We start from the raw sequence: 25,897 nt of genomic DNA, 5'->3' as shown, positions 1-25,897 counted from the left end.
CATGCAGGCGGCTGCGGCTTTTGCAACACATCAAGTGTAAAACAGCCTTAAAAACACAAGTGTGTTGGGAATACCGCTAAAGTTTGCGTTCAGATGGAGAATGAGTTTTTACACAGCAAATTCAAATTTCTTCAGGATCATCTTTGCCACATTGTGGTATTACTACATGAAACTACTCACCGACACACATTGATGACAGTCCTTACTGAAAATAATCTAAATAAATGCTGAATGAATAAATAGTGATTTTACTTTTAGCGTTTTTATCACTGTTTTAATTATAATTTTAATAAACTGAACCAGAGTGAGTGCTAGGCTAAACAATGGATCAGTCTGTTTAAGTTTCACTCTGGTTTTATTTATTATAGTCAATGGTTAGGCTACTAATTAAATCCTAGTGTATTTTGGAGTATTATAAATGCCACCGACTGACCTCAGTATATTAACATATTACCACACATACCATATATTCACATATATTACCATAGTTTAATGTGTAGTTTTGATGGTTTTTCTGCATTTTTTTCCATAGCAAACCCAAAAAAATCGCTAGTAGTTAATCTAAGTAGCTAGCTAACTTTCCAATTCCACCTTAAATGGTGCAGCAGACAGCAGAGACTGCAGCAGTTAAGATGGAAGGGAAAAATAAAGAAAATAATAGTGATGTGGAGATGAAATTAGCTTTTATTTAAAGCAGAATTAAGGAATGGACATTATTATAATAATTTCTGCACTACCTGCCCCCTTTCTGAAGACATACAGCACAGTGCTCTTAAGTAAATTAGTTAACTAGCAGCTAGGTTGCTGAACTTTAGTGCTTCACTGCTAAAGTATGCCAAATATATCTGTATCGGGGGCTTGAGGGGTTGTCCCAATTCTTAGGGGGAGGATTTCACCCCTTCTCCTGTAACTAAGAGGAAGTTCTAAGAGGAAGGATTACACTCAAAAACAAGGGGTAAGGGTACAAAAAAGAAAAATGGGATTTGTCACAAGTCACGCTCATGCTACCAGCTAGTATGTTAGCCCCATGCCAATAATCTAACAAATCACAAATCATGACACTGATACAATTTTGATGTAATACGAGATATAATGTTATAAATCCATCCATGCATCCATCCATCCATAGTCATGTTGTTCTTTGTGTGCAGGTGGACCGCATGTCTTTCCCCTGTGGCTGCACTAAAGAGGGCTGCAGTAACGCAGCCGGCCGGATCGAGTTCAACCCCATCCGCGTGCGCACGCACTTCCTACACACCATCATGAAGCTGGAGCTGGAGAAGAGCCGGGAGCAGCAGCAAAGCTCCGCCCCTGCCACCGCTGCCAGCGGGTATCACAGCGACACCAACGGCCACTGCAGCCCACTGGCATCCGGCCAGCATGCCCTGGAATACTCTCTGTCCGATCCAGTCCAGCAGAGCGCCATCATGCACCTACAAGCTGTAGACCACATGGACGAGGCCCTGGAAGAAGAAGAGGAGGAGGAGGAAGAGGAGGAGGAAGAAGAAGAGGAAGATGATGATGAAAACGAAGATGAAGAAGACGAGGAGGATGAGAGCAGCAGTCTGTGCAGTCTGTCAGACTCGAGCACGCAGAGCCTGGCCAACAGCGACTCTGAGGAGGAGGAAGATGACGACGTTGACAATGATGAAGACAAAGCCGAGGAGTTTGAGGATGGGCTGAGTGCTGTTCCTGTGTCACATGGCGACGTAGTTCCTGCATCTTCTGTGATGTGCTACTCTGAGAACGCAGTCTCGCAGGAGAACCAGGCCAACGGAAACTCGTACTTCATCAACTCCTCGGCTGAGTATTATCAGATGGAGAACACAGCGGCTTCAGTTCTAGCTGCTGCCAGCCAGGCCAGCGAGAGCTATGGAGGAGATGCCACGTCATACCAAGACAGGGTTAACAACTCTAATGGAGTGATGGCACAGGGACCCTTTAGCATGAGCACCGAGCATTACACTGACTACTCCCAGCCACCCGAGGACCAATACGCCAATCACCATTTCACTCTCACTAACGGATCCTCGGCCGTGATTGGCTGCTGCGACCCGGAGCAGGACCACAGCGTCCCGTCAAAAGGGAACTTCCACAGCCAGTCAGGAGAGCTGAGTCAGATGGAGTTCCAGAACTATCTGAACAATAACACGCAGGATGGCTACACGACGAACGGGAACTGTTTTGTGGTAGAGCAGCCAAAGGAGGTTCCCTCATTAGCAGACGCCACGAAAGGCCCGCCAATGCTGGAGCCTTTTGCAGAGCCCACGCCAGTTTAGATACCTACACCACCCACACGCAGGAGAAGAAGAAGAAGAAGAAGAAATACATCTTATATGGTTTCACTGGTAAGGTACTAGTGACGTATTTGGTTCAGATACCACACAGACTGGAAGAATGGCCTTTGTTCCTTCACTCGAAGGAGTTTCATTTAAACACATTGACTCACTCATGTGAAAGCAAGATGGAAGGATTCATACATATGTATTTTTCAATAAGCCAGAAAAAAAAAAATCAGTGATTTAAAGTGCAAATGAAGAGCAGAAGACATAAACCGTAAGCTTTAGGCTTGTGCAATGTATCTTGTATTTCAGAAGTAAAAGTTCTAGTTTTGAGCTGATATTGTGGATAGAACTTTTCTATGTCTGTGTGTCAGTGGTTCAAAAAAAAAACATTGCTGTTCATTAATATGTTCGGAGAAATGTGTATACTTAATCGTTTTGATAAAAAAAGCATGTTATTTTGTAGCTTTCGTTGCCAATTTATGGTTTTTGTAAGAATTTGCATTGATGTACTGTAAAAAAAAAAAAAAAGACAGTTGAGTTCTCGTTGTTACATATATATATCATGCTTTTAAAGCATTCGTAAAAGCATGAAGCCCGCTCTTGAAATGTTTGCTGTTTTTGCCTTTTGATTCCAATACCAAAATCACAAGATTTAAGTTGTGAATATAGTACATTTCATGGAAATGATGCACTTTTCCAGGGGGCTGATGCCACACTGAATGGCGGACAGTGTTTTGCAGAGCACTGACGAGGTGGACTTATTCTCTTACTGTACCATTATTTAATGCTCATCACAACATTCAGGTTCTGAAGTGTGAGAGAGAGAAGAGTTCTTCATTTCAGCATTTCCAGCTATTATCTTTGGGGCTATACAGGGACATGATGAAATGCACTTTGAAAAGCATTGAGTTACTTGTTACGAGGCATTGCGTATCTTTGAAATTAAATTATGAAATATAGCAGTGTGTAAATGATTAAACTGTGAAATCTATGGAAACAAAGAGTAAAATACACTAATAGAAGTGATATTTCTAATATTAGATTTGTAGCGAGGTTTTTTTTTTTATCAGAACTGATACTGAGAAGGAGCAGAGGTCTAGTGAGGAGCTCTGATTTCCTGTGCAGAACATTTATAATAAGAAATGTATGGCAGCATAAAATAGTTTCCCTTTTTAAAATGTTAATATGAACTGCAGATTAAGGAATGCTGGAAGATCTGATAAAGAGACATTCAATTTGATAGTATTTATATAATAAATTGACTTATCTGATCACTTAATATCTAAAGACTAATTTTGATAATAATTCCAGTCTATATATGAGCAAATTAATGTTGAAGGATAATTAGTTTGTCAAGTGCAATACTGTACTAAAATGGGTAATCTACAAGCAACGGCTGTGTTCATTTCCAAAGGGTATTTTACCAGAGGTCAGTCCTTCACTCGCTGGGTATGAACCTCATTGTTCATTTACTGATACATCTTGAAATTAAGTCTTATTTAACGCACAAATCTTGTGGCTTTCTTTATAGTGTTTAGAGGATGTGTAGGCTGTTTTCTGATTTTCAGGTTGGTTCTCAAACGAAAAAAAAAAAAAAGCATAAGGATTGGACAATCATATTCCTGTAGTGATTTTGCCAGTGTGCAGGAGAAACACTGTCCTGACCTCAAGAAGTATATAGAAACACAGGCTGCATCCAAACCTACATACTGTTACCTGCTTCTCTAATGCAGTGTTTATTAACCCTGGAGCCGGAGACCCACTGTCCTACACATTTTAGTGCTTTTTCTGCTTTAACACACCCACTTTAACTCAACAGTAGGCTGTTAATCAGCTTATTAGTGGCTGATTCGATAGGACCAGGTGTTAGTCTGGGAGAAAGCAGAGAAAGCATTAAAAAAAAGGTACAGGACAGCAGTTCATTCAGGACCAGGTTTGAGAAATAAATGCACCAATGAACACACTGCTTATGCTGGTGTGCTCTTATCATTTTTAACATATTAGACTGCTAGGCTATGGGAGAACAGGTATGTGGTTTTGGACGCAGCCATGATCCTTTCACAGGAAATAAGGCCATAAATGGGTTAACTATCTTCTACAACAAAGCAGGCTAGCTAAATCATTGAACAAACGAAGGGAAGTATTGAAAGTTCCTAGAAGAGGATAGTTTGGAAGGTCAACTGGAACATTGCCTTTGCTGTGGCTCACAGAAGCAAAAGTGAATGCCTTTAATTTTCAGTCACAATCGACTCTGCCTTTTCTCTGAACAGGAAAACGTGGAGTCGCGTCATAAGCTAAAGTCCTTACACTTCAGTTTTGCCTTGAAGATAATGTCACAATGTTTCTACAGTCTGTGTATTTTTTTTTATGTTTTCTTCATTTACCTCTTTTAACTTACTGACAGTGCTCATATAACCTCATCTCTGGTGGAGTAGAAAAGATGTACAGCCTGAACTGGGCTAGCAGTGCTAAAGCTAAAGCTGTGAGAACAGGCAGCACCAGCTACTGCAGCCCAGTTAGCATCCCCGGGACATTCTGTTTGCAGTATTTATTATGAATGATCTATTGAAATGTGTATTTATTGTGGTTTCCTGAAACAGTAGCTATGTATTGAATAAAACCTTTCTTTGCTAAAGGCGACCTTCTCGTGTTATGATTCTGATAAATAAACTCTTCTTATATCTTTATTATACTGGGGCCTGGAGGGGAGATTTATAGTGCTGTATTATGCTTCTATAATAATATATGTAGAGTATTTGTGTCTAAATTGAATTACTGAGAGATTCTTGCAGATATATTGTGAAATATAGCTATAGCACTATTATAGATCACTTTGAATATATAAATGATACTAAATATACAGCTCTGTCTGTTAAGTTCAGTATATTACACTTTCTCTTGGCTTTTTAGTGCCAATATGAACTGAATCTGAAGTTATAATCCTTTTAAACCAAGGGTGGCAAACCTGCCCACGTTAGGCTGCAGGTTTTTATGATTCCACCAAAGCAGACTGAAATAAATATGACTAAACAGTTGAATGAAAAAAAAAAGGTTACCAAATAATTCTTATTAGTTTGGATATTAGAAATAATAAATGCATAAAAGCCCTAGAGGTTAAAGTGTAACAAACAGGTAACATACATTTAACAATAAGTTCAAAAATATTATTTTTTATTTTCTTGTAGACAAAAACAAAGGGCTTAAAATGACACTGCAGTTTTTGATCTATTGTTTTGCACCAATGACAGGCCTCCCAACTGAAATTCAGACACAAAGCTTTGTGTAGCGCGCCCTCTTCTGTTGAAAATGACAACCTACAAATGTTCCTCCTCACTGACAGAAAAGGCCATCCAAACTAAGCTGGACTAAATACTTTCAATTTAAAAAAAAAAAGAAACAAAAAAAAAGACTATTACCGGGATATATTTCTCTTCATATTAAAAGAAAAAACACATCGGATTCAATTTAATCAAATTTTTGTAACAATGCAAATCATGAGCATGTGGCCATTACACTGGGTTCAAAGAAATTTGTACAATGTTTACAGCATTTAATTTATATAAAACCTAGAAATGTCAGATGTCAACATCATTGAAATGTGTGATCAGGAGGGCGAATATATCCTGAATATACCCACAATCTGTCTGGAGTATAAACAGGAATCTTTTTTAAGAAATAATCTGTAGTGCATAGGGAAAAAGAAATTGCACTTAGTGAAATCTGGGCTTATAAATACTCTTACAAAGTCTTTGGTGAATTCAAATGTGCATGATACTTGAGATAAAAACATTTAAAAGGCCTCTGATCACATGATCATGTTCTGTTCCAGAAGAAAGGGTAGCAGTCCTTCTGGGAACACAAAGGAAGGAGAAACTCAAAATTGAATATTCAGAAATCTTCACTGTAAATCTTCAGCATCCTTCCTGAAGGTGCTTTGCTGATGTGTTTGTGTACTGTATACATACTACTTCCAGCAGCAGTAACTTCACATATAAAAATAAATTAAAACTCTCTGGTTCTGGCGTTCAGCGACTATAATGTGCAGTGTGATGTATGTGTGAGTATGTGTGAGTGTGTGTGTCAGTGTCATGTCCTCTCAGGTAAAAGCCCACAGCTGGTATCTGTCTGCTGAGCTGCAGGTGACTAGAGAAGGGTTTTCATAGCGAGCGCTGAGACACAGCTTCCAGGCCACGTTATAAAACAGCTGATCCTACAGCAGCAAGAGGAAGAGAGAGATAGTGAGCCGATTAGCAGCAGCATATTAGAAATCAATATGAATGTCAAAACGGGAAATAACATCTCAAAGACATACAAAAGAAGACAAGCAACTACTTAACTACTTTCAGAATATAAGAAAATTAAGATACTGTATGTACAGTAAAAAAGTTCTTGACGATTTGTGTGCTTAACCCATTTAGATGACCATAAAAAATTAGTTTATACATAAATAATTTTAACGGCCTAAATGTCTACTATACTAACATACAACATGATGCTACAGAAGTACTTTGCATATATATATATATATATATATATATATATATATATATATATATATATATATATATATATATATATATATATTTTTTTTTTTTTTTTTTTTTTTTTTTATGAACCAGTTATGAACCAGAAAACGAAACAACTAGAGAGGACCCAAGGCTATGTACACTAAATTATGGGCAGTTTGTTCAAAATTGACATATTTCATGTTGCTGCAGTTTACCATGAAAAAGGGGAGAATAGAGAACAAAAAAAGAACTGACATTAAGACTCAAGACCTTTTTAAAAAGTCTTTTTTTTATTACTTGTGAATTTTTCAATCATTTTCTGACTCTTCATATCTCATCAGAAGGGCTGGGATAGACAAAATACATCTATACACAAAAGTTTATATGTGTGGGGAAAAAAAACATTGCACAAAATCAATTAATAAAACAATCCACAAACTAACAATATTTAATATTCACATTGTACAGAATAAAAAAAAATGTGCATTACTGCTATTAGTGCATTAATCACAAATTAGATGCTAACAACATTTAATATTTGGTAAAAAGCATCTTGCTGACAGCACCCCAAGCCTTTTGGACTAATGAGTCAAAAATGAATCTTTTTTTAAAAGACAGTGAAACATGGTGGTGGTAGTGTGATTATGTGGGGATACTTTGTTGTTTTAATGTTTAGAGTCTCAAGCATAAGAAGCCCAAACAATTTATTGTTATAAGAATACGTGAATACAGTTGATGCTACTTAAGGTAGCATAACCATTTGATTTGTATGAGGGTCTGAAACCACTTCGAGTAACATGCAGTATATGCAAACATACTAAATCAGAAGGGTGCAAGTAGTTTTTAACAACCCTGTTTTTGTACATTTTAATTATAATCAAAAACATTTAAGCAATCAGAGGTGCACGTTAGATTGGGAGAGTGAAAAAAAGAATCAAATATATGCTGAATTCATGTGTGTGTCTATCAGAGGAAATAGGTCCCTTTCATGCAGCATGCAGCAGTGTAAAAAGTCAAAGTGTAGAAAAGAGTGTAAAGCTTAGCAGCCTAAAATCTTTTAATACCTCCCGCAGCTCCCATTTCTGTTCAGCTCCAGCGAAAGTGTTGTGGCCTTTATATTGACATTCTTCTAGTTTCACTGCTCCATCCTTCCCATGTAAACAAAGCTCCTTCTGAATGTTGTGTCTGATTTCATGGTGCGTTGAATATTCAAAATACTGCGAGGAAGGTTGAGAGGACAAAAAAGGACAGAGCATACAAAGGTTGTGAGACAGGAGTTATTAAATTTTAGTATATACCGTACTGCACATACTGTATAGACTACACTATATCTGTTTTTTAGCCATAGACAGCGCTTTTGTTTTCATGTTGGTTACTCCTCTAACTGTAAATGCCCAGTCTGCACAGATAAAACCCAATCTGAAAGTGCTGTTTATAGTTTGAATAATTAATATATCAGGAGACACCTGGGCAACAAATCACACCTTACAGTCACAAGATCCAATACTTTAGCTCACAACAAAAATGGGTGCGTTCAGACAGAAGGTGGCATCTTCTGAACTGTGTATCAGATCCAGATGTAAATACCTGGAACTAAAAGCTGAAATGCGAATCATTTGTTAATCGTTTAATGTCAAATTCAATTGTTTTCAGTCTAAATCAGAAATAAGAGTTTGACCTCCCTGTTTCAATACTTTTGGAGGGCACTGTATGAGACATTTTATTAAATTCACCATAGAACACTGCTCAATGACAGCCAAACCACTTGTGGTAACCTTAACGTCTTTAGCTAACTGTGTTTTGGAAATGTTTTGAAATAGTGTACAATTATCAAAATTTTAACTGGAGCGCAGTCAACTCTGGTCTGAGGCCATTCCCTGCTCAGAGTTCAATGGAATGCAGCATAAACCCGTAAACCCTTATTTTTCACTAATGCAATCACATAACTTGTAAAACTAAGTGTTATATTAGATCCTGAAGAAAATATGAACAACAGTAAACGCTACCCCACACTAAAACGAACAGCTTGCTAACCAAACTGTTACTGACTGATATTCTACTTTATAATATGTCAATCACGGTTTACAGAGAGTTAACTGTTTGTACCTGGTTGCCTCCCATGCCATGGCAGGGGTACATGATGAGGGTCTTCCCTCCTTCATTGTTCTCTCCAGCATCCAGACATGAGTCCTTCCCTATATTCTTGATCTGGGGAGAAGAATGACAGAGTGCTCACAGTGAGTGCAGTAAGGTCCAAGCTGTTTAAACAGGAGGCCATGATTTCTCCAAGACCCTCTGCAGGGTGGGAGGCTTAGTGGGAAACCACAGCGGCCAGACACAACATTCTGTGGTCTGAATGGGTGGAAGGGGGAGGAAGATAAAGAAGGAGCAGGAAACGAGAGAAGAAAGAAGAAAGAGGAGAGAAGTAGAAAAAGCAAAAAAGAAATTCATAAAAAATATAGGGAAAACAGATGGGACAAAAAGAAATGAGAGAATGAATGAAAGTAAGAAAGAGAAGTAAAAAGAAGGGCAGACAGAAAAAAGAACCAAGACAGAACCAGAAAGAAAGAGAGAAAATATATTGATAGACAAATCATTGGAGAGAGAGTGAGAGAGACAGAAAGCAAAAGAGAAAAAAATGCATGAAAAGGTGGAAAGAATGAGCTATGTGAAAATGAGACAAGTTGAGAGAGTGAATGAAGAATCCATGACACTGTACACACACACACACACACACACACACACACACACTGACCGCGCCAAACTGCAGTGGGTTGAGATCAGGCATGAAGACCTCAGGATACACGTTCTTCAAATACCAGGAGAAGCTCTTACACTGTAGCCTCTCCCGGAGGTCTAAGCGCTTGGAGACGTCTCCGAAGGATCTCTGTGAAAACAGACCCAGACTGCCATTAACAAGGAGGGCGAGGGGTGCTGGAAATGGGGGCTCATGTCAGAAGCAGCCTTTGAACCAGGAGGAGATCATCTATTTCAGCTGCCCACAGGCCAAATGTGGAACCGCTTTTAAGAAGTCTTTCCTCTCAGGTTGTGGACTTGCGGTGGGTCTTGGCTACATATTGTAAATGGGGTAAGAGATTTCTGTGGTTGGGGCCATGAAAAGAACAGCATGTCTTGGCTTGGCTTCAGTTTTGAGAATCGGGTTGGCACGGTGCCTTTAAAACTCAACTCAACTCTGCTAAATGACCAAGCATTTTTCCACAACTTTCAAAGATGACAGAACACAAAACAAAGAGTCTAATATCTCAGCAAGAGCAGAAGAAAAGAAAAAAACATGACAAACATAATTAACCCAAATTTATCATAGATTTAAAAGTACACTGCCTGACCTAGAACAGTCATGGGACAGGAAATAGCAATTGGTATTGTGTCCCATGACTTTTGCCACTTTGCAAGACACTCCACTGACTTGCAAAATATACGTATGGGAGCTTTTGGGATATTTGTCTGTTCACATGGACAAATCTAGCTAGATGCTGCTGGTCACGATCATTACCACCTACGGCACTGTCCACTGCGGTTGATAATATTAGCCTTCTTTGATGTATTACTGTTACACATGATTGAGGAGTATTAAATACCTGCACAAATTCAGAAATAGAATCCCATCAATCTGGCAACCAGTGATCAGAGCTCACTCAAAATAATAATAATAATAATAATAATAATAATAATAATAATAATAATAATAATAATAATAATAATAATAATAATAAAAAAACAACAACAATTATTTACATTTTCCTTGCCATGAGCACACAGGCCACTCGTCAACCTCACTTACAACATAACACCTCATAACATATACATATAAGTGTGAACATTTCCAAGCCTTCCAATGCCTGGATATTACTGCATAATTCTATCCCTTTTGGCATAGCAGTGTGACTGAGCCATGGTAAATGTCCAGAATACCTCAAGTATTAAATTGCATATAATATCAATCTTGGCCCACAATGCCTTCCAATATTTTGGGACTTTCCCGGTTAAGTAAAGGACAGACAAATAAACATGCTGTAATCAAATTAAATATTGTATATACTAAACTAGTGTGTATTATCTTTAATTTTGCTTGCTGAGAGAAAGTTCTCAGAGTTACTACAGTCAAAAAAAACACAGAAACAACATTTTAGAGAAGGGTAAAATAAAGGGGCTCAAAACTCACAAACACGCCTCCCTCTCTCTCTGGCCTGAGGGACTTACTAATGACAGTCAGATGAAAGCACTGCTGGGGGAATGTCCTACACCCACACTGTCTCAAGCAATCACTGTTACAACATTCCAGAGAGCCATGCTCAGCAACCACCAAGATATGGCATTAACCATTCAGTGTGACCCAATGTACTTTATAAGTTACTCAACATCAGCTTAGCTCAGTTCAGTTTAGATGGTCAAGCGAAATGGACTGTGCATTTAAAACTGTGTTCATTTGGAAGATACAGCTCTGACAAAAAATAAGAGACCACTTAAAAATGTTGAATTTACCAAATTGAAAACCTCTGGAACATAAACAAGAGGAAGATTGATGATCACAAGCCATCAAACCACCAAGCTGAGCTGCTTGAATTTTTGCACCAAGAGTGGCATAATGTTATCCAAAAGCAGTGTGTAAGACTGGTGGAGGAAAACATGCCAGGATGCATGAAAAATGTGATTAAATCCAGGGTTATTCCACCAAATATTGATTTCTAAACTCTTAAAACATTATGAATATGAACTTTCTTTGCATTATTTGAGGTCATTTTTTTCCTTTCTATTTCTTTTTTCTATTTTTATTTGGAATTTGGGAGAAATGTTGTCCATATTTTATAGAATAAAACAAAAAAAAGTTTATTTTACTTAAATATATACCTATGAATAGCAAATTCATAGAAACTGATTCAGAAACTTAAGTGGCCTCTTATTTTTTTCCAGAGCTGTATCTCTTTAGACATGGATCTTTTTTCATACTATTTAGATTCAAAACGTCATAATGTGAATATTGTACGTTATAATGTGAATAATGTATAACGTCATAATATGAATAATGTGAAAAGCGCTATACAAATTAATTTAATTTTATTAGATTTATTTAGCCTAGTCCTAGACTAAATATCTCTTTCAATAGACAATGTCCATTTACAGAGCTGTATAGTCCAGGAATAGGTTGGATCTGGGAAAGACTGGGAAAGCAATTCTATAAGTTTATAGGATTTATAGGAAGTTTTTTCTATTTGTCTGCAGTTATTCACACTGTCCAATACAGGCAAAATCTGACTTTTATCAGAATTATTTCAGTTTTTCTCAGATATTTTAAAATGTATGGTGGCTTACTGAAAAATATTTTTTAGTCTACATATTGGCTTAAACTGTGTCTGGAAAAGTCGTCCTAAATACACACATTTATAACACCACCAGAGTTTTACGAGCAGTTTGAGACTGGCCTCTAGTAGCAATTCAAATAATTACATAGCTATATAAATAAGGGTATTAATGCCAATATTTTGCTTCCAATAACAGCAGCTCACACTTGCAGAAGGTTAACTCTATCAATAGAACAGTTCACAAACCACCCATACATTTACAGCTGAGGATATGGGCATTAATATTACATTAACATTAAAGTACTGTTTGAAATAAGCTACTGAATAATCAATTAGTTACAAACACAGTACCATATGTAATTGTTAAAAAATGATGCACCACTCTGGATTAAGACCATGCAAGCTGTTTAGACACCAGGGCAGGACTAATGATAACTGTGTTGAGGACTAAACACTTAAAAACAAAGCATTACCTCTTTAGCCATCTGTGAGGCCTGCTGGTTCCTGCGGTAAAAAATCTCCTTATAGTCGTCCATCCAGACCTCGGCCAGCCGCACCTGGTTGCGGGCAATCACCTGCGTGCCCTTGGGGAAAGTGTGAGGGCTCTTGGTGCGAAACACGTGGCCCACGATGGAACAGGGGATGATTTCCAGCTGACCCCCACACTGCCACACCTGCAGGTAGAGCAGAAAAATGTAAATGTGTTTAGAATATTTAGGCCACTACTAGGAATGGTTTGAATTTCTGCCAGATAATCTCCCAACATTCCAGCTTTGAATCTTAAAAGCAATGAGTGGAATTATAAAAAGTATCAATGCATTTATACAGAATGTTGCTTTGATAGCCTTCAACTATTTGCATAACTGGTTTAACTGTGTCATATTTATATTTATGCATAATGACAATCCAGAATTGACATAAGGATATTTCCTTCTACATTTCATTAATGTTTTTGTATTGGAATTGCCAGATGTGTACATACAGTATAACTAAATACTGGCATTAGTAATTTTGTTAGATCTCTGCTAAAAACATAAATACAACAATACTGAATATAAATAATGCTCTCTCTCTCTGTCTCTTACCCTGAAAGACATTTCAATGTTCTCCCCTCCCCAGATCTCCATCTCCTCGTCATAGCTCCCAATGTGGTAAAAATAATCTTTAGAGATGGAAAACAGTCCTCCAGCAAATGCTGGTGTTCTGTACAGCACAGAAACATATTTCAAGTTATTTTATATATATATATATATATATACATATATATATGTATATATATATATATATATATATACATATATATATGTATATATATATATATATATATATATATATATATATATATGTATATATATATATATATATATATATATATGTATATACATATATATACATATATATATATATATACATATACAGTATTGTGCAAATGTTTTAGGCACCTGTGGGAATTTTAAAAAGAAAAAGAAAAAGTTTCTTTTCTGGGCAGTAAATGTTTATTAGCTCAGTAAGACACTAGCATTACAATAAATACAAACAGCAAATTTACAAAAAGCAGTGCTTTACAGCCCTGTTTTCCTTAAAACTTCTCCTAATCTCTCCTCATCCAAGTAGTTAGTTTAGGAGTGTTATTTCTAGTTCTCAACATATCAACACCTGTTTTGGTAAATCAAATCTTAGTGATTTTAAATCAGATGAGCTGCTGATGGAACTGAAGATGCACATGCTGGCTGAGGGCATCCAGGAGAAACATGGAACTAAACTTTGTTCTACAGCTTGGCTCAGAATACAACCTACCTACCTAAAAATGAGAAATTCTTGTTACTTTTTACTGTATTTATGTTTATATGCATCTGTTTAAATCATATGTGGTGCAAATTTTTGTCAGGCAAAGGCGTATTTCTAAGATAAATTAATTGGTATAATTTGATTAGGCGCCTAAAATGTTTGCACAGTATTTATGCATAAATGCAAGCAACTGCTTACAAAAAAGTAATCTGTGTTAATTATGGTATTATAAAACAAATATTACTATTGCTTATAGTATCTTACTTGATGGGGTAGGTCTCGTCTTTGCGTCTCTGTTTTTCATGGTCGGGCAGACTCTCCCAGCCAAAAGACAAGCCCCAGTCAAAGTTGCCCCGGTTATGATTCTGCCCATAGGGAGAAGGCTTCATGAACTCAAATGTGTTCAGGTCGATAGTGGTGATGTCTGGGCTCACCACTGCTGTGTAGTTCTCTGCTATCCTGGCCAGCAAAGGCTCTAGCCAACCATGGAAACACTCACCTACAGACAGAGAAAAAAAATCGATAACTACTAAAAAAGAAATAGGGCTTATGTGTAGAGATGCATTGATTATTTTAATTACTCAATTACTGGTTTTAAAAAAATAATCCATAACAATTTACTGCCTCAATGAACCATCAGTGATTAGATGGCAATTTGCATGATGATACGGCATAATTTAAACTAACCCTACTCATCCCCTTTACCATGATACATAGCACCTGGTGAGTGTGAAGTATTTATCCATGTGAGGTTTACATGAATTTAAGCTGTTCTTGTTAGGGCAATATTTTTATTTTGTGTAAATGTAGAGTATTTAGAGTATAAAAAACTGATGAGCTTCTTTGCTTTTACCAAATTGAAAACCTCTGGAATATAATCAAGAGGATGATCACAAGCCATCAAACCAAGCTGAACTGCTTAAATTTTTTGCACCAGGAGTGGCATAAATTTATCCAAAAGCAATGTGTAAGAATGGTGGAGGAGAACATGCCAAGATGCACGAAAACTGTGATTAAAACCGGGGTTATTCCACCAACTATTGATTTCTGAACTCTTAAATCTTTATGAATATGAACTTGTTTTCTTTGCATTATTTGTCTCTGTGTGGGTTTCCCACAGGGACTGCGGTTTCCTCCCACAATCTAAATAAATATTACAATAAAATATTGTCTTCATTTATTATTCCCATTTAAATCTATCCAACCTATGTACATGTAATACTTTATAAATTCTATTATGTTAAATAAAGAAATATATGATAGTCAAATTTCAAATAGTCAGAATTTAACTATTTATAACTTTTTCACAGAGTCTTTCACTACCTAAAGGGGGCAACTGTGACCTGATGGGTAGAGAACCATCCTTTTGATGGGTCTGATCCCTTGAACACACAGGACATTGTCTATTCATTGACAAGGAATTGCCTTGGGACAAGACACCTAACCCCCAACTGCTCCATCAGTGTCACAGCTAGGACTACCCACCACTCCGGGTATGTGTGCTTACGGCCACCTTGTGTATGTGTGTATGTCTGTATGTGACTATATGTGTATGTTCAGTGTCGTAAGTGTCCTGGTTCAGTTTTACATGTAATTATTTGTAAACACTGTCGTGCTGACTAACTACTCCCCCAACAGCGCAGGCAAACAGCTCCCACCAAACCAGCACACAGATTCACATTCCTTCCTAAAGAGAGGTGTCATCACAGACCACAGCTGAGATGGCTGTTTGTTTTGCTTCAGGATCAGCCCTGCAGTGGTGTGTGAGTGAGCGTGCTGCTAACTACAGTGTGGGAGTGGATCAGTGTGTGAACTGCAGTGTGACCCTGAGAGCCCTAAGCTCATGTTGACTCAGACATCTGCACTCACAGTGGGCGTCCAAGAAGGTGAGCGTGTCGCCGGTGGCAACGGAAGCTCCCAGCAGACGAGCAGTGATGAGACCTTTCCTTTCAAGCTGCCGCACGACACGCACAATGTGTAGCTGCTTCAGGTATTCGTCCAACTCTCCCTTCAGTCGCCCTGCAAAAAAGGAAAGATTATATTAGTATAACATTACGGTGGAAATCAAGGGCACACTGTGAAACCCTGTGCTATTCTGAAATATATAATCTTTATATAATTTACATCAATTGGAGCTTAAAGCGTTTTCTATATTGGATATTTAATTATTTTTCCTACAACAATCTTATGCTTTTTGGTTTTCACAAAGATTCTGACATTCACCAATGTTTTCTCATTTGGCATTTGTTCAATTCTGAAGACCGTGGGTTTACAAAGACTGACAAGTTTATAACTTGCTTGATTCACACTATAAGCTGATTTTTATTTCTTCTCTAGAACTGTACACTAAGGCTACGTTCCCATTACCAGGCAAGTGACTCAAATCAGATTTTTTTTCTTAATGTGGCTCCGATCTGATTTTTTCATGGCTGTGTGAACGTGCCAAATCCGATTTTTTAAAATGTGAACTGTCAAATCAGAATTCATGCATCTTTCTGCTTTTTACGAATGGACTACGTGCTTCTCTTTCAAACCCACACATCTCTGGGTGCAGCTGTGCAGCTAAAGCTGCAAATACAGCAAAAGCAAACCACCTGGCCTTTTTTCTCCTCCTCAACCTGAGCATGTACTTCAGACCAGCTGTTGGCCGTTTCTCAACTCCAGCAAAAGGTGCTCAACATATGAGCTGCTAATGCATCCATTTCCCTTTATAAAGCTATAGAGTCGTTTTTTTGTTGTTGGTGAAGAAGGTGACATTTATACATGAGTCAATGTGCGCAGGTGAGGCGATTCAGGAACAGATTCGTTCACATAACACACAGATACAGGTCACTTACATTGTAAATATGAACCATCAAAATACCCAAATTAAATCTGAGCAAAAAATCGAATTTGAGCAATGTGGCTTGTAATGTGAACATAGCCTAACGTACAGATCCCCAAACATCACGGTGAGACTGGTTTTAACTAGCAGTGTTTATTATTTTATGTTCAGCCTGTGCACATCAGTGTGGTCATCAGCTTGTAGAGCCGTGTTCTTCTCAACTCTGCTCCTGGAGAGCTCCCTTCCAGCTGACTTTAGATCTGTCCACTAATCAATACCACCTGATCCATCTAATTACTGCCTCTAGGAGTGCTTGATCAGATGAATGGGGAGTGTTAGATTTCAGATAGAGATGTAACCTGCAGGTCAGTAGATCTCCAGTTTTAAAGCTTCTTAGCTTAGGATCTGTTCCAATCAAAAAGGTCATTGTAAGTAAGAGAGGAAGCTAAACCTAGCTCAGTACTTACACTCTCAGAAGCTTCGTAGTGGTCTGCCTGCAATTAATTATTTGGAGCAATTATCCTGCTCCAACATAACTGATCCAACTAATCAACTTGGGGTTTGGGATCTAGACAAAGAATTTGATTTGTGATAATGCTGCTAGATAAGTTCCTCAACGGTTTTTAGGCACTTGGTTAGGCTACACTCATTTTTCCCAGGATGAAATGTAGTTTGCTGTGTGTGTTTCTGTGAAACTCTACCTCACTCTGCCTCCAGCCTGGATATGTTTTGAGAACACAGCCTGCAGAGTGAAGAGCTCCCTCTGTTGTTGTGCGTGGGAAAGGCAGTTTGTTTTAAATACAAAATCGGGACTCATTCTGTGTGGTCATTATGAAATTTTACAGCCATATAGTCAACTGATCAAAATAACATTCCAGAGATTAATAAACCATAATAAATGCTTTGAAAAGTTTTAAAATTATCTACAGTGTAACAACACAAGCAGGGTTGAGAACCACTAACCTACACTGAAATAAAATGTATATCAGTCAAAACTTTCATAAATAGTTCTTGGCTTGAATAGGAACATATTACATTGTTTTCAGACTTCACATCTTATTAACAAAGCAGGAACTGGTTCTTTAGGGAACCTTAAATGCTTCTATCATGGCTTTGCTCCAAAAAATCATTTTAGGCAGCTTCGTTTTGAACATGGTATCATACCAAGAGAGCGAATGAGAGCGGGAGAGAGAGAGAGACGCTTACAGATTCACCCTCCCTGTGGCATTCTGCCAGTCCTAGCCTGTGCACTCTCTAGGTGTTTAGCCTGGGGATCACTTTTATGACTGAATCTTAACAGTTAATAGTGGGACTGTTCCTTCCAGATGACTGAAAGAAGCCTACAGAGCGTAAGAAGTCCTGTACTCATCCCCCAATAGGCTCGTTCTTAACCCTCGTCAATGGTTATACAAGCTCAAAGCATCTGTCTTCCGCTAAGCAGCCCCACGGCCACTGCAAAAGCCCCTGGAGGAGAGCTTTCACAAGCAGCTCTACTTTCTGCTCTACGGCCCTTCATAAGCCAGGGGTCCAGGAAGCACAAACTGTCTCCAAGGCCCAGCTAGAGTGGTGCGCAGTGAACCACCTAACTGAAAGTAGAGTCCAGTGAAACACCAGGGTGGTCTGCAGTCCAGGGACTCTGGAGGCTAGTTACCGTCTATGCTGGCGTCATCCACCAGGATGACCTCCTTGAGTAGCAGTGCAGGAGACGTGTGCAGCACGCTGTAGACCGTCCGCAGTAATGTGCTCCATGCCTCGTTGTGGAAGACGATGATCACACTTGTGGTCGGTAAGGGCGGGCAGCGCCGGAATGTCTGCTCTATACATCTGGAGACAGAGAATGATAGAAAGAGAGAGAAGAGAGAGAGAGAGAGAGAGAGAGAGAGAGAGAGAGAGAGAGAGAGAGAGAGAGAGAGAGAGAGAGACACGGAACATTGTTGATGAGAGATGGAGCACACAAGAGCCCTACCATTCCTCCACAGCCATAAATGCTAGGCGTTCGACCAGAAGGTCAACGCCGCCATGAAAAATCTGTGGTGCACTGGATGACCAATGTGCTTGAAGAGAGAAAAGAACAATAAAATTGGGCTTGGTGCTCTATGAACTGCCCAGCCTAAATAATGAAGACAGGAGCAGACTCGTTTAATTAGCCAAATAAAACTGAACCTCTTCCACCTCTCGTTTTTCTCTCCTTAATCAGACACATTAACTGGGCAGACATGCCGAAACAATGTCTCAGGAAGCAGTCAGTCTGCGGTTTTTCAGAGCTGGATTATGTAACAGTAGTAGCCAATGCTACATGGCATGTTTGGATTTCAGTTTCTCTGTCTGCTGGAAATGAAAATATGTATGTTATCCTTTCTGTTTAAAGTCGTCCTTCCACACATTATTTTTCCCGACATGATTAGATTGAGATCCGATAGCCAGAGCTTATGGAAACCAAAACAAAAATACACTACAGCACCACTAGATGGCAATGAACTGTCAAGTCACTCAGTAATCATACAAAGAGTTCCTTTGCAAGCACAGGTAAGTTCTATCTGTTAACTGTTACCGTTATCTGTTTTTGCAAATTAACACTTCTTACATTTACATAGTTCTTACACAGAGCTTAACTGACTTACACATTTACAGAAAGCAGCCAACTGAACTGTGCAGTTTGCAGTTTCCAAATGAAATCAAAATCAGACTAAACAAGTCTAGCTTTTTTTTATTAAAAACAGACAACTGCCAGAGGTCTCATTATAAAAAAAAACTTGTAAAGTTGAAGTGCAGGATTTTTCATTCCATAAAAATATTTCACGTTCTCTTTAGCTGTTTATGACAATAATATCGCTTGTGAGGAGACAAATTAGCTGAATGTTAGGTATTTCCCACTTTGTTAGAAACTGCAGTCCTTCCACTGAAAATGTGTTGCTTTAGCATTGCTCAGAATGGAATTAAACATGTATACTCATCTACTTTAAGGAACTGAGACACTGACACTGCAATATTTTGTTGGATTGCGATATATATATTGCAATATTAAAATATATTGAACTTTTCCAGAACATGTCATGATATCAGTAATAGTCTCTGTGTATATGTGTAGACTACAACAAATAAATTATACTGGGTATATACATAACATTACCAAAAGTAAATCCATGTTTGCCTTTTGTTTGGTGATGTCCATAAAGTCTCCATAAAGCTCTACACACTGTTCTTGAAACTGAAGTCCACTGAAGTTTGGAAGTTCAAAGTGATTTACTTTGCAGAAATTAGGTGATCTCTGTACACTGTGTGCCTCAGCATTTAATGCTCTGTAATTTTACATGGCCTACCACTTTTTTGCAGAGTTACTTTCATTCAGGCAAGATCACTGACGACTAGACTCATAGATTGCATTCTATCATGGTACCACACTGGAATTTACTGAGCTCCTGAGACCTACCTATTCTTGTAGAAACAGTCTGCATGCTTAGGTGCTTGGTTTTATATACCTTCTGTCATGAAAGTGATTGGAACCAGAGTTCAATAAATGTGGATGGGTGAACAAATACTTTTAGCAATAGTGTATAAACTCTGTTTACACGTCTCTGATAGACATGCAATGGCTAATAATAACAATGTAAAGTTGCCTTTTATATCAAGCAAATTGTAACTGTATGATATGTATTAAGCTATGACATTGCCTTACGTGACACAATGATGCAGAAACATTAGTTTGTGCAGACCTACCTATGACAGAGTGCATCAAAATGATTAAAACTATAGACAAAACGATTCTTAAAGGTTGTTATACTAAAAGTGATATAAGGGCTTAAAGTGACAGTTTGTCAGAGAAAAAAAACACACACATTATTACCTCAGATACAACTGATTAGCTAAGACATGTTTGGCACCTGAAGTTTCCTTCTTTTATTTTGTAGTTACTGGGATTACTGGGCTGATTTAGCTAACACATACTACATGTAACACAATCTTATAGCTCACCAACTGTAAAAACGGCGGCCTTAAAGTGTCGCAGTGTTGAAGTTAAGAAACAGTCACAAACGCACGTGCTTATATGTTTTTTTTGTATGAGATTCCTTTTTGACAAATTAGAATTAGAATTAGGCATTAGAATGGCCTAAATCTGCCTTCAGTTTACCTTCTGCTAATATTTTACCTTTATAATGTTTATTGGCATGCCACAAGTCATGGGATAGCAGTATGTAAATGAACCAAAATGTAAATGATTTTTTGGACTGTACAGGTTCTGACAGGTGTTATCTTGTGAGTGAGGCTGCTGAACACTGGCCAAAGCAAGGTAATGTAAATTATTAAAGTTTGCACGAGGCCTGATAGTGGGTGCCAGATGAATGGGACAGTCCATTTCTTACATTTTGCAGATATTAACATTCCTTGACCCACAGCATCACATGTGTACTAGGATTATGTCATAGAAAGCATTACCACTCAAAGTGAACAGTGCTGTGAGTGGGAATGATTTTTACCGTCAAGGGACACGAAACTAGTTTCTGTCATCTCTGTGTCATCTCAGTGTACAGCGGCCGATTGTAATAGACACCAGTGTTGTAAAGTTAAGCAGAAATCATGCAAAGGAAATGTATTCACATTAAAATCTAATTAAAGGTGTGTTACATACTCTGGAGGTCTGGTATCAGGCCCAAGGTCTCTGCTGAGTGAGATGCGGTCACTAGCGTACAGGTTAAAGCAGTGTTTCTCCTCGCCCTGCTCCTTCTCTTTCTGCTCCTCCGGGCTCAGGTTGTCCGTGTGAAAGGGCTTTCCCGAGGCCCCCGGTGCACTGGGGTTCTGCAGGGGTCTTTCCAGAGCAGGTCTCAGCTCAGCGGCCGTGTAGTAGCCGGACAGACACGGCTGGCTGCCACCGCTCTCCTGCTGCCTGACAGGGGCCCTAATCTGCATCTTTGGCATGGCATCCCTGAAGTTATTCACCGCCCCCATTACCATGCCCAGCACGGCGTCCCTTTTCCCCACGATCCCCTTCAGCCACGGCTCCTCCTCCTGAGGGCTCTGACTGACCACCTCTCTCTGCATTAGGAACAAAAATGTCACGAACACCAGGGCCACCATGGCAAGCTTCCATGGATGCAGGCGCCTGCGCAGCAGCCTGCGGAGCACAGTCATCCTTCTGTGGTGGGAAGGAACACAGAGGCGTGTGTGTTTAAATTGTTGCAGATAAAGCTTCACCTGGCACACGCCCTCTGAGTAACATCACTGAGTGCTGAACCTGTGGCAGGACAAAGAAAAAGAAAAAAAAAGACTCATGATACTCAGTCTAATCATAACCTTTATAGCATTGCTCAATTACAGCTGTATGAACATATTGTAATCTCTAAAACAAACCCAATTTAACATTTTTGTGTGTGGAAGCTTCAGTCAGGAAAACCTTAGACTTATACTCCCTTATTCTTTCTCCCAGTTCCAACACCTAGGTTATCCAACGTAAACATTTTCATTGATATTTAAGACCTTTTTAGGGTGGCTGGGAAATTATTCTCCAGGAGAGAAAAATGTTTTCATGAGCACATTATGTGTTTTTTATGCATCCTCTAGGAATTTGCCATGAAAGTTACTCACTTCCCAAAATTATAACGTGTCAATTTAACCAGTGGAAAAATCTATTCACAATAATATTTGAGATTCTGGAGGTCTCTGCACTTTGTGAAGCATGTGTTAGCCTATATTAAATCAGTGCTGTGATACAAACCAAAGCTGTCAAGCTCAGAGCTCAGAACAAAGTCTGAGGCAAAGTCTAAAACAAAGTCTGAGACACAGTGTGAGACTTTCAGCGGAGGGGCAGCTGAGACCTCCAGCTTGTCATTAGCATTATCCAGAAGGGTCAGCATGAGAAACTCAGGCACTGCCATGTCAAGGACTTACCCACAACACTGTAGAAGCGAGCTGTGCGCCAGTAAAAACATGACTAATCCACAATTTCATCGAGGTAAGGTCCCGAGTGTTATTCCAAGCAGAAGTCCAGCTGACCCACAACCTGGCGAAGCGTCCACGTAAACCCCACAGCGAGTTCCAGCCAATCCTGACTCACCACTTCCGTCTCGTTGGATCCAGGTGCGCTACTCTCAGGTAGAGAGGGTGGAAACAAACTCCTGCTGCCACGCATGCGCATCAGACAATGCTGGCAGTAACCCATCCATGCCGAGCGTTCTCTTTATTTAGTCTGTTGTGAGTGAATAGAGTAAAGATTTGACGATTAATGTGACAATCTTGTTGTTAAATTTAACACTTATCTAAAAAGACAAGAAGAGGGCAAATCATCAACTCAAATAAAAAAAATCTAATAAATAATCCTAGTTAAATAATCCTGGTGGCTCTCAGATACTCCCACAGTGATGCTTTGGACAAAAGCGTCTGCCAAATGTAATGTAATGTAATGTAATGTAATGTAATGTAATGATGAACACGAGGATTAAAGTGTTATAGAGAAGTCAGTCAGAAGTCAGTCAGCGGGAGAGTGAGCTGCCAGAGTAAAAAAGTAAAAAAAAAAAAGTCAAATTAAGCCGGCTTTCACTCACTTCTTTTCTTCACTTAAAGAAAGCTACTGATGAATCAGACAGCAAGCAGCTCTTTTAGTTTAACGCCCCCTTTTCATACTCCTACGATACGATTGGCTACGATTACCTCTCCTTAAACAGGGCGGGTCCGCATGTAGCCCTAAACCAATAGTAAAAAAGAACGCGCATAAAACTAACCAATCATAGCGCAGAAGGCGGGGCTTGTCTGAAAACAGGCGGGGAAAAAAACTCATTCACGCGCTTTCAGACTATAGGCGAGAGTACTGAATGAGAATACAAAATAGTAGGGAACTACCAGTAATCTATTCATATACAGCTCTGAAAAAAAGAGAGCACTTAAACATGATGATGAGTTTCTTTGATTTTTCTAAATTGAAAGCCTTTTGGAATATAATCAAGAGGAAGATGGATGATCACAAGCCATCAAACCAAGCTGAACTGCTTACATTTTTGAACCAAGAGTGCCATAAAGTTATCCAAAAGCAGTGTGTAAGACTGGTGGAGGAGAACACTCTGCATCTTTTTTGTTACTTCAGCCATTTTTTTTCATTTTCTGCAAATAAATAAATAACTGACAATATTTTTATTGGAAATTTGGGAGAAATGTTGTCCGTAGTTTATAGAATAGTTCAGCAATGTTTATTTTACTCAAACATATACATATAAATAGCAAAATCAGAGAAACTGATTCAGAAACTGAATAGGTCCCCTATTTTTTCCAGAGCTGTATATATACTAAACAACACATAAACTTATTAAAATAAAGTAAAATTACCTACCAAAAAGAGCAATAAAACATTAGAAGCTCAGCTTCTCTCTCTCTATCTCTTTCTCTCTCTCTCTGTTTCTGAGGTCCAATCAGTGACTGACACAGACCTCTCAACCCCAACACAGTAAAACATGCCGGTTTAAACAGCAGGCAGCTGGTTAAAGAAACTCTTGTGTCTGAAATCATGAAAATAAACTTACCCTCCGCCCTGTTAAAGTTACTGTTAATCCACCATGTTGTTGAGTGTGGTGAGCACATGGAGCTGATGAAGTCCGGGAGCTCGCGGGGGTAAAGAAAGGAACGCGGAGCTGATGGTCATCAGAGAGAGAGAGCAGAGAGAGAGCAGCGGGGTGGCTTTCAGTCTTCAGCTACAGGAGAACATCCTCTGCCAGGCTGGAGAACTAACCCCAAATCCACCGTGACTTCCCCCCTCAGTCCTCCATGCATCTACCTCACTGAGCAGCAGAGCAGCGGAGCTGCAGCTAAAAACCCCAATTAACCCTGCTGTTATAAACAGCACTAATGACCCAGTGCAGCTTTAAAACTCAACACTATATTTTCTCCTTAAACATTATCTTTACCTAAATCAAGATCAATCAATTTCCCCTCTATGGCTTCAGTTAAATTTTGACATACAATAACCCCTGCTTTTCAGCATTTTTACCCTAACAAAAGTGATCTAACAAGAGTGAGTTAATGAAAACAAAACATATCTTTAAATAGCTAAATATGTACTCATTTACATATTCAAAACATATCTTTAAATAGCTAATTGTACTAATTTACTTATTCAAAACATCTTTAAATAGCTAAAAATACTAATTTACATATTCAAAACATCTTTAAATAGCTAAATGTACTAATTTACATATTCAAAACATAAATAGCTAAATATATACTCATTTGCATATTCAAAACATTTAAATAGCTAAATATACTCATTTACATATTCAAAACATATCTTTAACTAGCTAAATATACTTCTTTACATATTTTAAACATCTTACATATTCAAGCACATATTTTTTTTGACTTATTTAATGAATATTAAAATAAAAAAGGGTTTTGTTGTCTGAGGGCAACACCACGCCAGAGGGTAAAAAAAATACAATACTGATCAATAAACAAATATATTGTTATTATTAATAGAAAATATATTATTGATTGCAATACATTTTAGAATATTCAGTATTTTTACCTCCTATAGTTCATGATTTACTTTTCATAATCTGACCTTTTCACACAAAAAAAGAAGTCTAAAAATGATAGTTAACTTATCGTATTATGATTTTATTCAGTCTTGCATACTTGATACACTTTCCTCTTTCCCCTCATTTTTCTTACATGACCCTGTTGCTTTATTTCTTAGTCTCAGTCTTTGCCAGGATGAGGAGTGAAAAATATGCTCTGTTGGAGTTGATTGCTGAGGGACAAGCCATGAATTAACCCTCATTTTACCCACAGTTTCATCATTTCATTTATCATTATAAAGAGAATAGCTTTTAAAATCATCTTCACTTTTAAACAGTTGTTGCCCTACTTCATTATCTTTATAAAGGATGTGTTCCTGAGTCTTCTGGGCTAATTATTTTTCTCCTCATATTGCTCAATCTCTCACTGAACATTACAGATTCATAGTGTTGTTAGTACAAAAAGTATAGAACCTTTTATTTAGATATCACTGCTATGTCATATTGACCCAAAACAAAATCAAGTTCTTAATTAGTTTTCCATTCACATTACACCAGGCCCAGCAGAAAGAAATCCATGCTCCTAAAAATGATTACAAAACAATTTGCCAGTAATATAACACCTTGTAAAAGGTCAGTTTGACCTAGAACATACAGTAACTGCATAGGAGTGTTA

At 38.3% G+C, this 25,897-nt stretch overlaps 2 protein-coding genes across 2 annotated transcripts in view; one reads left to right on the top strand and one right to left on the bottom strand.

The window, feature by feature from the left end:
• Positions 1-4,920, top strand: part of csrnp3 (cysteine-serine-rich nuclear protein 3) — a 51,860-nt gene extending 46,940 nt beyond the window's left edge. Inside the window, exon 6 of the mRNA XM_007257990.4 lies at positions 1,152-4,920. Within this exon, the coding sequence (XP_007258052.3) occupies positions 1,152-2,279 (1,128 nt within the window). The 3' untranslated portion in view covers positions 2,280-4,920. The remainder of the gene's footprint in view (positions 1-1,151) is intronic.
• A 519-nt stretch (positions 4,921-5,439) lies between these two features.
• Positions 5,440-23,244, bottom strand: galnt3 (UDP-N-acetyl-alpha-D-galactosamine:polypeptide N-acetylgalactosaminyltransferase 3 (GalNAc-T3)). Its single transcript, XM_022680281.2, has 11 exons — positions 22,610-23,244; positions 21,354-21,956; positions 18,378-18,550; positions 15,772-15,921; positions 14,167-14,401; positions 13,200-13,317; positions 12,588-12,788; positions 9,549-9,680; positions 8,900-9,001; positions 7,858-8,010; positions 5,440-6,495 (listed from the first exon to the last, which is right to left on the bottom strand). The coding sequence occupies exons 2-11, from the start codon at positions 21,851-21,853 to the stop codon at positions 6,382-6,384; spliced, it is 1,878 nt and encodes a 625-aa protein (XP_022536002.1). The 5' UTR covers positions 21,854-21,956; positions 22,610-23,244; the 3' UTR covers positions 5,440-6,381.
• Between the last annotated feature and the right edge of the window lie 2,653 nt (positions 23,245-25,897).

The sequence above is a fragment of the Astyanax mexicanus genome, chromosome 11 (assembly GCF_023375975.1).
Source record: "Astyanax mexicanus isolate ESR-SI-001 chromosome 11, AstMex3_surface, whole genome shotgun sequence".
Taxonomy (NCBI): domain Eukaryota; kingdom Metazoa; phylum Chordata; class Actinopteri; order Characiformes; family Acestrorhamphidae; genus Astyanax; species Astyanax mexicanus.
This window is presented reverse-complemented; position numbering and strand designations above follow the sequence as displayed.

Excerpts from the sequence above, each read along its gene's own strand:
- galnt3 (XM_022680281.2), bottom strand. The coding sequence starts at position 21,853 with ATGACTGTGCTCCGCAGGCTGCTGCGCAGGCGCCTGCATCCATGGAAG. Across the intron at positions 14,402-15,771 it reads CACCTTCTTGGACGCCCACT|GTGAGTGTTTCCATGGTTGG; the intron begins GTGAGTGCAGAT and ends CTCTGTCTGTAG. Across the intron at positions 9,002-9,548 it reads ACCCACTGCAGTTTGGCGCG|ATCAAGAATATAGGGAAGGA; the intron begins GTCAGTGTGTGT and ends TCTTCTCCCCAG.